Source organism: Phalaenopsis equestris, unplaced genomic scaffold, assembly GCF_001263595.1.
Source record: "Phalaenopsis equestris unplaced genomic scaffold, ASM126359v1 Scaffold000002, whole genome shotgun sequence".
NCBI classification, from domain to species: Eukaryota; Viridiplantae; Streptophyta; class Magnoliopsida; order Asparagales; family Orchidaceae; genus Phalaenopsis; species Phalaenopsis equestris.
In genome coordinates, this window is record NW_018164444.1 from 36,625,653 (window position 1) to 36,638,905 (window position 13,253).

The window sequence follows — 13,253 nt, forward strand, 5'->3', positions numbered from 1 at the left end:
CTTGTATGCTTTTTTGTGCTGATTTAACCATTTGTTTCTGATTGTCTCTTACTCTTTTCTTGGAATAAGGATTATACATGATTTTAGACGTGTATCAGAGGTCTTTTTATATCTTACAAATGTCAGATACAAACATAAGGCTTATTGAAGTTGCCATGTTCTATAGATAGGGAAATAATAAAAAGCTAATGTTTTCGTATTATGTGTTCCAAATTTTATATGACACCAAGGATATTATTTGCTGTTAATATGAAGTCAATTTTTTTGTGCAACGCAAGGGTACTTTTATTAAATGTTTTGAATTTTGGTATGCTGGGAAATCATGTATCTTTTGCTTTGGATTTCTAGTTTAACCAGTACACCATTATCAATTTTTTGTCTATATATTTAAATTTTCTATTATTTTCTCCCCTGCTTTCTCTATTTTCTATTTATCATTAGTGCGCACTGATATTGTTATTCTTGATCAAGCCTTATGAATCTAATAGATAATGTTGATACAGATAAAGCGTGAGATAAAGATACTGCAAAACCTATGTGGTGGACCAAATATTATTAAGTTGCTGGACATTGTTAGAGACCAACAATCCAAGACACCTAGTCTCATATTCGAGTATGTCAACAATAATGATTTCAGAGCGCTCTATCCAACTTTAACGGACTACGATACACGATACTACATATATGAACTTTTGAAGGCAAGGCTATTTCACATTGTTCTAAATTACATAGTTCTTTTTATTGGGGCTTTTTTTTATCAGGCTATAGAGCTTGAACTTCATAATTTGTGCCAATATTTAACTTTGCAATTGATTTGTTCATCTTAATATGTAACTCTTAAAGTGTTAAAAAGGGAACCAACAAATTTTCATGTAATTTTATGTTTTTAAAGAACAATTGTGAATAGCTTTTTTTGTTGATTCTATGAAAAGAATTTGTCCGCAAAAGTTATATGTGATGGAGAAGTGATTAAGATGGCTCTATTGTGATTTGGAGGAGTTTTAATCACAAAAATGCGCCTATATATATGAGGAAGCTCTGTATATCAATCCTACACAGACCATGAGTTCTCTAGAGCTTTATTTTCTTGCCATGCCCTTTACAATGGGCATTGATTTGTGTTAGAAGTAGCAATGTAGCTACTTAATTTCTTTCAATTATAGTAGGACTATATTAAGTCTCAGAATTAAGTTTCTAAAATTTGATATTGATTATGGAGATGCTTAGAAAAAAAAAATTGAAAGAGAGTGCCTTGTTTTATATTTTTTTTATAGAAATAATTCTCTTAGATGAGCACTCTGTTGAAATAAGCGAAAAGTCATGTTGATGGAGAAAATTCTTGCAGGGAGACTTTGAGTTTGCATGTCAAAGATGATGCATTTGTTAGGTTTAAGTATCATGAATCTATATTGGAATGAATAATGATACATTTGAGGATAGATGTTTTTTAATGATTTTTATGTTTAAAATGGAAGATATGACCAAGTATACCTTGTAATAAGATTATATTATGGAATCTTAAGGTAAATTTTTTATAGTTGCTATTATGTTGGATAGACTATATGAATTTGAGTGTTGGGTAATAAAGAAATCTCTAATAGTCAAGTTTTGTAAGCTAGAAATGGAGATGTTAAAATGAATGTATGATAAAATTTGGAAGGATTGATAACAAATTATTGATGGGATTGTCTATTTTGGAGTTATCCGGTGAAGGTTTGGTGGTTTGGCATGTATAATGGAGGTCAGAAGTTCCCCTACCGAGATTAATAATTAAATTTAACATATAGAAAAGAAAATAACGGCTAAAAGGTAACATTTAGCAGTGGTTTAAAAATATTGCCATAAAATTTAAGTGATGTCTCTTACAACACTCAATAAGAATGAATGAAATAATGATGCATTTGAGGATATATGGTATTTAATGTTGATGCTATGTTTAAAATGGAGGATATGGCCAAGTAGTCCTTTGTAATAAGATAATATTTTGAAATCTTGAAGGTAAATTTTATATAATTGCTATTTTGTTGGATAGACTATTTAGATTTGAGTGTTGGGTGATAAAAAGGTATCTAATAGTCAAGTTTTGTTTGCTAGAAATGAAAATTTTAAAATGAATGTGTGATAAAACTTAGAAGAATTTATGACAAATGATTAATGTGATTGTCCTTTTTGGAGTTGAGATAGTGAAGGTTTGGTGATTTGTGCAAGTTTCATGGAGGTCAGAGTTTCCTTATGAAGATGAATTATGAAATTTAATGTAGAAACTTATAAGAAAGAAAATAATGGCGAAAAGATAGCATGGCAAGCAGTGGTTTAAAAGTATACAAACAAAATTTAAGTAATGCCTCTTACAACACTAAATATGCATGAATGGGATGATGATTCATTAAGTCTACCCTGCATGGTTAGGCCAAGACTTAAGCTGATGATATTATTCCAATTAAATTCAATTAAAAATTGAAAAAGTGCTTATTAGAGAATTTTGAATTACGTTAATATCAACCTTTGCTTTTCTCCAACGTTTCTCAACATTAATCCTTATTTTAGATATGAAAGGCTATACCACTGAGCGTTTGGTGTTTTAAATTGCAACAGCATAGTTTAATATTTAGTGTAATTGAAGAGCTCTCATTGTAATCCTTCTAGAAAAAAGTCATAACTCTAGTTTTAGCTGTTCTTTTGTCAAGTTTATTGTGCTGGCTTGTTTAGATTTTTTATCTCATTTTTTGATTTTTTTTTTCTTGGTTGAACACTCAAAATGTTATGGGCAATAGGGTCTGACATATGACTTTGAAAATCTTTTTAGGTTTTAGCACAGGTATTTAGTCGAGTGTTTGTAAGGCCTTAATTTAATCTTTTCTTGTCAGTATTGTGATTATAACAATCATGATAGCATTGCTGTTATATGCATCATTTTGTAATCTTCTGAATTTTTCATTGGTGTTCCTTATCCAACAAAGTATTTTGTAGTTTTTCTTATATTTAAATTAAAGTTAAGAATCATAATTCTCTTTATTTATGATTTAAGGAAGTTGACATTTGTTCCTGAATTTTTCATTTTTTCGACTGAGATTTCTTATCCACTTCTTCAAATAGTGATGTCAATATAATTCCATTCAAGTGTTTGGACATTCTCCTAGTGCGGGGTAATTAGACATCAAGTTTGTTTAATTAATGTCAGATAGTTTAGCAATACCCTTTTTGAAGGGTGGAAGACCTTAGTGATGCCATTGTTGTTGGAGTTATGCAATTTTCTAATGTTATTTTCACATAATAAGTTTTTATACTCTGAACTTCATGATACCACCAGATTGAAGAACATGCTTGTGTAAGAGACAAGAGTGAATGATTTTGCTTTGTTTCATAGGACCAAAATTATATAAATTGGAGATTGTTATATTACAATCATTCAACTAAGTGAAAATGGTTAGGCTCTTGGTTTTATCAATTCAGATAGCATTGACCATCCTAAGGGCTCCTTCCCTTTTTTGTTTATTTTGTGATTGTGATTGATATCCGATTAGGTAGAAGGGTAAGGAAGAATCTTCTTTACGAAGGTTAAAGGACACAACAATTATTGTGACTATTGTGCAAAGTTATGGAAGATAAAGTGGGTTTAATGAAAGAAATGTGCGATTACATTGGCCCATTTATTTGGTTAAAATCAGAGAGGCACTTTATACATTGTTTTGAAGGGATCTTCATGTACCTAAAAAGAAAATTGAAGTTAGGACATCCCAATAAACACCTCTTCACTGCAAGTGATCCTTCATGCTTAGTGGACCTTTCCTTGTTAGAGGGAATGAACCTTTTTTTTTTATACTTTCACATGAAGCCCTATGTAGGGCTGTCAAAACGACTTGTTGTTCGCGAATAGCTCGAGTTTGACTTGTTAAGAAGTTCGTGTTCGGCTCGTTCTCTAAGTTAACGAGCCGAACACAGACCAATATTCGTTCGTTCGAGTTCGGCTCGTTTTGGTTCAAAATACTACTAATTATATATAGCTACAAACAAACTGCAGACAATTATTGTCGATTTACTAAGGACTCTCCCACAAACATTTGTTTCCATACAATTATGCCACAAAGGGTAACAAAGCTCGTAATTTGCTCAGACTCAATCGTCATTCTTTTCCATTTTAGTTTAGGTCCTCCAAAAGTCTGACATATTTTTTAGTTTATATCAGATGTAATGTAACCACGTCAAACATAGATGTAATATATATATATACATATATATATATACAGGAATGTCGTCGTCCCGCCGCTCTGCTAGGGTTCTGCCCCATGGCGAACCCTAGCATTTTGGTTGTCGCTGCTGCCTCGATCTCCGCTCCCTCATGTGTCCGTGCACGTCGTTGATTGCAGCGGAGAAGACACGACTCTGCTGCGTCGTCTTCGCTGCGTTGTCGACGACTCCACTGACGCTCGCCCGCGCTTATCTCCTCTGCAATCGTCGTTCCTTCGTGCCCAACAACGTAAGGCTTTTCCTCTTTTGCTCTTCTTCGCGCCCTGCAATGAAACCACGATTTGTCTTCCGATCTTCTGCGTCTGCGTCTGTGCCGATCGACATTTTTTGCTGTAGAAATGGCATCAAGGCGTTCCTATGCCACCTCCCTCGCCAGTGATAACCTCGTCTCTGCCCCTCTTTCGAATATATTTCCGCAACGATACCACGACAATTTTGCTCTTGCCACTGAAACTGAATTTCTCAAAAAAGCTTCCCGTAAAAACGACAAACCTGCAATCTTTCTCACTGAGGCAGAAATCTCCACATCTTCACTCTAGCTGCGTTTTGCCGACTGTTCTTAGTTGGTAAGTTTTTTTATGGAATCCCTAAACTTGAGCTAATTCAAAAGAACTTTGAACAAATGAAGCTGAAAGGGAGTTGGAAGATCGGTAAATTGGATGATCGTCACATTCTTATTCAATTATCAAATGATGAAGACTACACCCATTTTTTTGCGAGAAGACTTCTTCGAATAGAAAATCAGGTGATGAAGGTTTTAAAATGGACGGTGGATTTTGACCCTCGTAGTGAACCTCCTACCATTCCTGTTTGGCTGCGCTTTTCAGGTTTGAAGATCCACCTTTTTGATCAAAAGCTTTTCTTCGCTTTAGCGATGGTGTACGGTAAATCCCTCAAAACTGACACACCTACAATGAATCTAACTCGGCCTTCAGAAGCCAGAATTTTGATAGAAATGGATATTACTTTACCTTTTCCGGGAGAAATATGGATTGACACAACATCAATGATTTTGGCAGCAAGCAGAACTTGAACATATACCACTTTATTGTACTCACTATCGTATATTTGGACATTCTCCTTCTCAATGTTATCAGTTGCATCCAAATTTAAAATATTCATTTTTGGATCTGCCCCATCTCATACATGTCCCACCTCCGCTTCTGAGTGCATTCCACAGACTATTGACACTGGTTGACACGATGCCACCACCCCCTCCCACTATCGGAGACAATACTATCTCTATTCTTCCGACTGATATATTGGCAGATGATTTACTTGGGCCCAATAATTATGATAATATTGAAGCTCCAAATCTTCAGGATGCATCAGGTGTTGAAGAGACATGTTTACCCTATCAGAGACATGTTTACCATCTCTTCAGAGTCAGAATGTTGTTACTGCTAGTCAGGAGCTGGAGGCTCATTCTCTTTTACATGCTCAACAATCGGTTGACCACACCGATCAGATGAGTCAGTACTCGGATGAAGAATGACAGATTTACACATCTAGAAAGAAAAAGAAGAATAAAGACACACTCCCGCTTGGGAACTTAATAGATGATAATCTAGCAACTTCGGGCAATGGAACGACACTCAACAATTTGTTAGTTGTCTCCGCTCCTAGAACCAGCTCCTAGAACCATCCGCTCCTAGAACCAGAGGCAGAGGCAAGACCAAGCTGGCTCGTGCTTAGCAACTTATTTCATGCAAGTTTTGTTTTTCTTGTGTTTTATCAATGTTTCATCCTTTTACGATGCTAGTGTCTGATGTATCATATGGATAGGGCACATTTTTTGGGTTCTCTCATACAACCTCTATGTATCTTTTCAATTTCAATAAAATTAGCCCTTGGGCGTTTATAATATATATATATATATATATATAACTAACTTTAATATCAAAATCTTTTTTCAATTATGTGCATTTAACTTATTTAACTACTACCATAAGAAAGTAAACTTCATCCTTGTCAACAAGCATATGCAAGTAATCTAAATAGCCAATGTCATTATTATTTTTATACATTTTAATATAAACAATATTTTTTAAATCTTGCCCCAACCCTTAACATCTTATGGTTACATGATTAGGGTATGATTAGGGTTGTCGGTTGTCAAAATGATTCTTTGTTCGTGAACAACTCGTGTTTGGCTCGCACACTTTTTGAGCTCGAAATAAAAACGAGCCGGCTCGCTCGTGTTTGGCTCGTTTACATCCCTAGCCCTATGATCAACTATCATTCTTTTTTTGCTTCTGCATTAAAGCCTTTTTGTCGTCTTTTTAGGAGAATCATACCTTTTGTGCTGGTACTCTTTGGCACATCCACCTATACATCTTGATCTTTGAATATGTGAGTGGCAAAGGCCATGGATCTTGATCGAGTTCGATGAATTTGGGTTCACACTTTATTTCTTTTAAAACTTTAAACCTAGATTTCTTATTAATGGCCAGAAGAGGGAAAGGTTATCTATTTTGTGATATCAAAGATACCTGCTTTAAGGAGCAACGTGGGTAGGTCTTCAGCTTCCAGTTGATAGTATCACTTGCTCCCTCAATGTTGGCAAGTGCGTTGGTATGCTGGAGCAGGTGCGTTGATTTAAGTTGGCGTTGTCTTTGAGTATCTTGTGCTGAGGTTCTAGAGCTTATTGGGAACATTGCTAGGGATAACAATAAGAAGAAGCTAACAATTATCCAATTGGCTGTGCAGAATTATGAGGAACATTTGGTGCTCCTCGGGGCCATCATTTGTGGTGGTGTGATTCCCAACAGCCACAACCTTCTTCTTTCTAAGAAGGTTGGTCCAAGGTTGGCCTTGGATCTTCAAGGATAGTATTGACTAGATTTTGCATTTTTTTTATTTTTTGCTCAATGAAGCGATCTACCTGTTGATTGGTTAGTAATTTAGCGACTTTTTTCTTTTTTAAAGTTATATAGTAGGCCAATCCTTTTGGGTTTTGATCAAAAAGTTTTGTGCAATCTTTCTGGGCTTGTTTTGGCAGAATAATTATGGGCAAATTTTGATAGAAAATTTTGAAATTTTGATTTAAATCTTGTGTGTTTTAGTTGGGTTTGGGATACACTTGGCAATGATTGACAACAGTTAGGGTGAATATCTTCTTATAAATAAATGACGCTTAGATTTTCATCAGATCAATAATATTTTTACTTTATTATTGTTCTTAATTATTCGTTAATCTTGTTGCAAAATTTTTTATTGATCAAATTTATTACAGCTGGTGCTTTAGCTGCCATGAAAAAAAATTAATTGCTTGTTAATTATTCATCTGAAGATTTTCTTATTGATTTCTTCAAATTTAATTAATGGTTAGATTTTGCGCACTCGTAGTTTTCATCAATGTATTTTTTTTTATTTAGTGGTTTTTATCATGTTATAACTATTTATTTATTTATTTTTTATATCATCTTCATCTATTTCATCTTATTTGCATTAAGAACTCCTAGACCCGTAAGCGATCCTATATCAATTTAGTGTTAGCGTAGTAGTAGGGGTGTAAATGAGCCGAACACAAGCGAGCCTAAGCTTCGCTCGTGTTCGGCTTATTTATATTTCGAGCTAAAAAAAGTGTGTTCTTGTTCGATTCGTTTGCGTAGCGAGCCGAACACGAGCTGTTCACAAAGGAAGAGTTGTTTTGATAACCCTAATCACGTAGCTATTAAGATGTTAAGGGTTGGGGTAAGATTTAAAAAATATTCTTTATATTAAAATGTTATTTGAATCTAATTTAATAATTTTTATTCTATTTTCTTAATCAATACTTTTAATTGATTAGAAATCTTTGTATCCTTGAAGTTAATTATTTTTTTTAAAAATACTACTCATTAATATATATATATATATAATTGATTAGTAGTATTTCGAGTCAAAACGAATCTTTGTTCGTGTTGGGCTCGTTAACTCAGCTAACAAGCCGAACATGAGCTTCTTAACGAACCGAACACGAGCTATTCGCGAACAACGAGCCGTTTTGACAGACCTATGTATTAGAGCTTGAGTTATGTAATCATGACAACTAGCAGAAGAATATATAAATTAAATAGGTTATGCTTTAAGAAAAATACATTTGATGTTATTGAATATAAATATGCTCTTATTTTAAACCAGTCTCATAAAACTTAATATATAGTTTAGCCAAGGTTCAATATTTGCGCGTCAAGTTGAAATTATGCATGAGATCATATTTAAATTTTTAATTGAAATTGATTTTATGTTTGAACATGAAATCAGACAAATCTCATTTAACTTCTTTTATGAATTGATGGAGCACTTTTATAGCACTACTCTTTATGACTTACTAATAAAAATTATCCTTATGTTGAATGCTTAAGCTGATATTAGTTTTGTCATGCGACCAGGTTTATACTTTTATCAGCATAAAAACTTATAGAGTGAACATTATGGCGGAGTTGAAGTTGCATCTACATTTAAGTAAAATTTTTTATAAAGAACGGTTTAAATGAAACTGAAAAATTTAAACACTTATTTCGGCTCATTCTAAAAAATATATAATTTATCGCAATTAAAATTTAAGCCATTTGTGTGGGTATTCTTTTGGAGGTTGTTTGTTCCTATTAACATATTATATTTATCTGTTAGTTTTACTTTCAGTTTTTTTCTTGGTTTCTTCTTTCGTCTAGTATTGTGACTCATTAATGTTTAAAATTCTTTTTAAATTCATACTATATCAATCATTTGCTTGCTTTGCCTGATGTGTTTTTGAAGTTATTCGCATAAATATGGCTATTAATTATGACAGTTTTTAAGTTTTCTTTTAATTTGAATAGGATATTCATGGAGTTTAAATTATGTAATGAAGCAATGGTGCATTTGAATTCATAAAGGTTTCTTTTAGGAACCTTTAAAAAAGTAAATGTGAGAAAGGATATCACTAAAAATCTCTCTCATTTAAACCAATGCCTATAGATTATTGCATAATGCGGACTATTAATCATAACAATTATAAATCTTTAATTAATGTCAATAGGAGGTTCATGGAGTTTAAATTAGGTTATAAAGTAATGGAACATTTGAATTCATAAATGCTTCTACCAGGAATGCAAGATAAGTATGTTATAAAATCTTGCACATTCAGACTAATAATTATAAATTAGAAATACTTTGAAGTTTTGATGTTAATCCGTTATTTAATGTGTGCCTAATTTGACCTTAATGTACCAACTGCTAATGCTTTTATTTTCTTTCTTTTTATTTCCTTTTTTTCAGTCAACATCCAACTCTTTACTAGCAAATCTACCATTCTTTTTTGGGAAACTATCTTGTGGCACCTAATTGTGTTGGAAAACTCAATTAATATTATACTACACATAAATAAACCCCTAATAGAAGGAAAAAACAAGATTCTGGACTCTAATTTCAAGTCAAAAAATAAATATATCAGGTGTACAATAATTGATTAATACCCAAATCACATTTTCTTTCTTTCTGATCAAGATCTAATTATGGTATAGTTGTGAACAAAGAATTAAAGGAACACTCAACAGATGTTTTTTCTCTGTACCTAAGAGCTCCAAGCCTGAATTTAAGCGTTGGCTGACTGCTCCCTATTCATATTCGGCCAGATCAACATATTTGCTATTGGCCAGTAGCCTGCAGGAGCATTCAAGAGCAAATGGATTGGTTTATGTATTAAAAAAAAAACCTGAAGGAATTAATAAAATAAATAGATAAGAAATTAGAGAACCTGATCTAGGATAATTCTTGAATTGAGAGTTGGAGAATTCTCTTTGGAAATTGTTTTTGACCCTTCAATCATTTGTTTTTTCCTTGATTGAATTCCACTTGTAGGCATTTTTCTTCCATTGCTCTCTCCAGAAATGCTAAATATTCCTTTATTGGATAACCAAACGCACGAGGAATTAAATGTCCCAATATATATAAAGAAATTTAAAAATATGATTACATTTGGAAATAACAGAGAACCTGGCTTTAACTAAAGCCTTTAGCTGTCCTCAATACACTTTAGCTGAGCAATTTTCAGGTAACAATAAGCTAAGTTGTTCTTGCGATTCCAAAAACATGCTACCCAGAAACCTTCACGTGAGAAACACCTTTAGGGTTCCTCCTTCAACTACTAGGTGCATTTGGATTGAAAATCTGACACCAGCCGCCCAGAAAAGAGGGATTGGTATCCACAAGAGAAGCTAGGAGACCTAGCTAAACAATCTTTGCATGTTCTTGGACAACACTGTGGTTTCTTCTCCTCACATCTCCAAACTTGGGGAATCTACCCCAAAATACGGAAATCTATCCTATAAACTCATAAACCTGAGAAAAAACTCGCCAAAAGATTTCCCATTCACCTAAGACGGGTATTTATAGGAAACATCTAATACATCTGGGGGTCCAATTTAGTAAACTATCCAATGCAAGGAAATAAAAAAAAAAAAAGCCTCCTGGGTCTTATTTATTTTTTATTAATAGAAGCAACTTTCTTATTTTTTAACTATGGCATCTTGGATGATGAAATTGTGTATATTATTGATGGTAGATTTTGAGATATATTGTGTTGTCATGACATACCTACTCATGATAATATTTTTTGGATTATTTTGCAGAAACACAATATTTTTATCATGATTTATTTGAAGAATGTCAAATGCTAAATTTTTTAAAGGTGAATTTGTCCTAGTTGGGCAAATTTTATGGAGATTTCAAGTTTATACCCTTCAAAATATGAAGATCATAAATGATCATTTGTGCAACATTGATTTATTTCTTTTTCAATTTTAGCTTATCAGAAAGGTTTTGGTTCATTCGGAACATGTCTAATGATGATGTGTCAAGAGAATTGAGCATGTTCTTTGTTATTATGATATTTTTGGTTTTATTCATATTTGATTCTTTGCCAGGCTTTAGTGGTTGATTAAAATTTGTTGACAATTTCAGTTGATTGATTTACTCCTTGATTGGTGAGTTGTTTATGAGGTTCTTTTGCTTTTTGGTTATGCAACAAGGCCTATCCTTTTGGGTTGGTGGAAGAAGTGCAGGCACTTCATGTAGCCTAGTTTTTGCAAAATTCTTCTGGGGGATTCCTATATATATGAATTTGCAGAAGAATTGCTTGTGGCTTCCTTAATCTCGGCAATTATATTTTTCTTTTTTATAGCCAATCACCCGTTGTTTATTTCTTCATATGTGGAATATTTGCTTCTTTTGATTTTCAGAATTCCACTTCTTATGATTTCAAGTGTTTTTACGGACGCTCAAGCCATTCAGAGCATCAATGGCTGATAACTTTTATATATTAAATGCTTATAAATATATAACCTAATGTATGCAAGTGTCAAACTGCAGGTAAAAAAGATTTGCTACAGTTATGACTTCAATTGTAGTGAAAAAAATTTCATCAGCCTTTGATTTTTTGGGGTTCAAATTTCTCGTTGATTTCTTCACATTTAATGGATAATTATTTTCTCATTTTGTTTTGATGCCAGTATTTTGAGTTTCCATTCAAAGAAGGTCAATTTGTCATTAATTAGTTCTCTTTAGTCTAAGAGTCCTGTTAGGTTTTGTGTGATCTATATCTATTTACACCATAATAATTGCATTTGGAGTCCTAGACTCTTAATTGCCTTTGTTTCACTTTTAAATAATTTTTTTTTTTTAAATGAAGCTCTAACGGAGCTCTCTTATGGGATATGACTAATTTTTTGCTGCTACAACAAAACTGACCTTCATTTGTCTATTAGATTCTTACCAGCTTTCTTTCTACCTCTCTTAGTTTCTCTCCTTTTCATAAAATTAAAAAAGTTGAAGAGATATAAATTTGCAGGAATGATGGTTGTTGCAGTGAAAATTAGAGGAGAGTATACTTGCTAGGGGTGGATGCGATAGAGTTTTCTTGTTGTAAGAGTTTTTGCAAAAAATAAAGTTTGTCATGAATAAGGGTTGTTAGTTCAAAAGAAGATGAGTTCTTATTTTAATCGGTGGTCTTTGAAGATGGGAATTCCAAATTAAGTTAATATCTAAGATTTAGGTTTTCATTAATAAGCCACTCAGAAAAGTGACCCAATTTTAGAGTCACTTAATAGATCAACAAAACAGTGCAATTTAATTATTTATAAAGTCGAATAAATCATTAAATTAACTAAATTAGTTTAGTGAAGACAATCAAGTTAACGAGCAAATTGAAAATTTGGAAACCAATCTATTTATTGCACATGAACCTAAAGTGATACATTATCTTAATGTTGAACCCATGTACCAAAAAAAAAAAAATCATTGTCGGATGCAATTAAGATATAACACTACATGGTGTATGTTTAGAAAATTTATGGAAACCACAGGCACCAAGATTTTGATATAGATAATGACATGGCTAAGAAGGTTAGATTTGAAGGTTAGATAATGAGTTCTTTTTTTAATTGGTGGTCTTTGAAGATGGGAATTCCAAATTAAATTAATATTCAAGATTTAAGCTTTCATTAATAAGCCACTCAAAAAGGGGACCCAATTTTAGAGTCACTTAATAGATCAACAAAACAGTGCAATTTAACTATTTATAAAGTTGAATAAATCATTACATTAACTAAATCAGTTTAGTGAAGACAATCAAGTTAACGAGCAAATTAAAAATTTGGAAACCAATCAAGTGATTGCACATGAACCTAAAGTCATACATAATCCTAATGTTGAACCCATGTACCAAAAAAAAAAATCATTTTCGGAAGCAAGTAAGATCTAGACACTACATGGTGTATGTTTAGAAAATTTATGGAAACCACAGGCACCAAGATTTTGATATAGATAATGACATGGCTAAGAAGGTTAGATTTGAAGCGTTTGTTTTTTTATGAAAGTTTTATCTATAGAATTTTTTATTTTTTCACTCAGTAATTTACATGAATAATTTTTTTAAATGATAAATGGTGTTTGGTCATTGATATGTGACATTTGAAATTTTCAATTTAATTGGGCAATGTAAAATGTATTAAGTATGTGGAAACAAAGGTTGTGAGATGAAA

At 32.7% G+C, this 13,253-nt stretch overlaps 1 protein-coding gene across 1 annotated transcript in view; it reads left to right on the forward strand.

Moving 5' to 3' along the window:
* The window catches only part of LOC110025624 (casein kinase II subunit alpha-like), a 49,383-nt gene that overhangs the window by 11,609 nt on the left and 24,521 nt on the right, over window positions 1-13,253 (forward strand). The window contains exon 3 of the mRNA XM_020726203.1: window positions 504-698. Within this exon, the coding sequence (XP_020581862.1) occupies window positions 504-698 (195 nt within the window). The remainder of the gene's footprint in view (window positions 1-503; window positions 699-13,253) is intronic.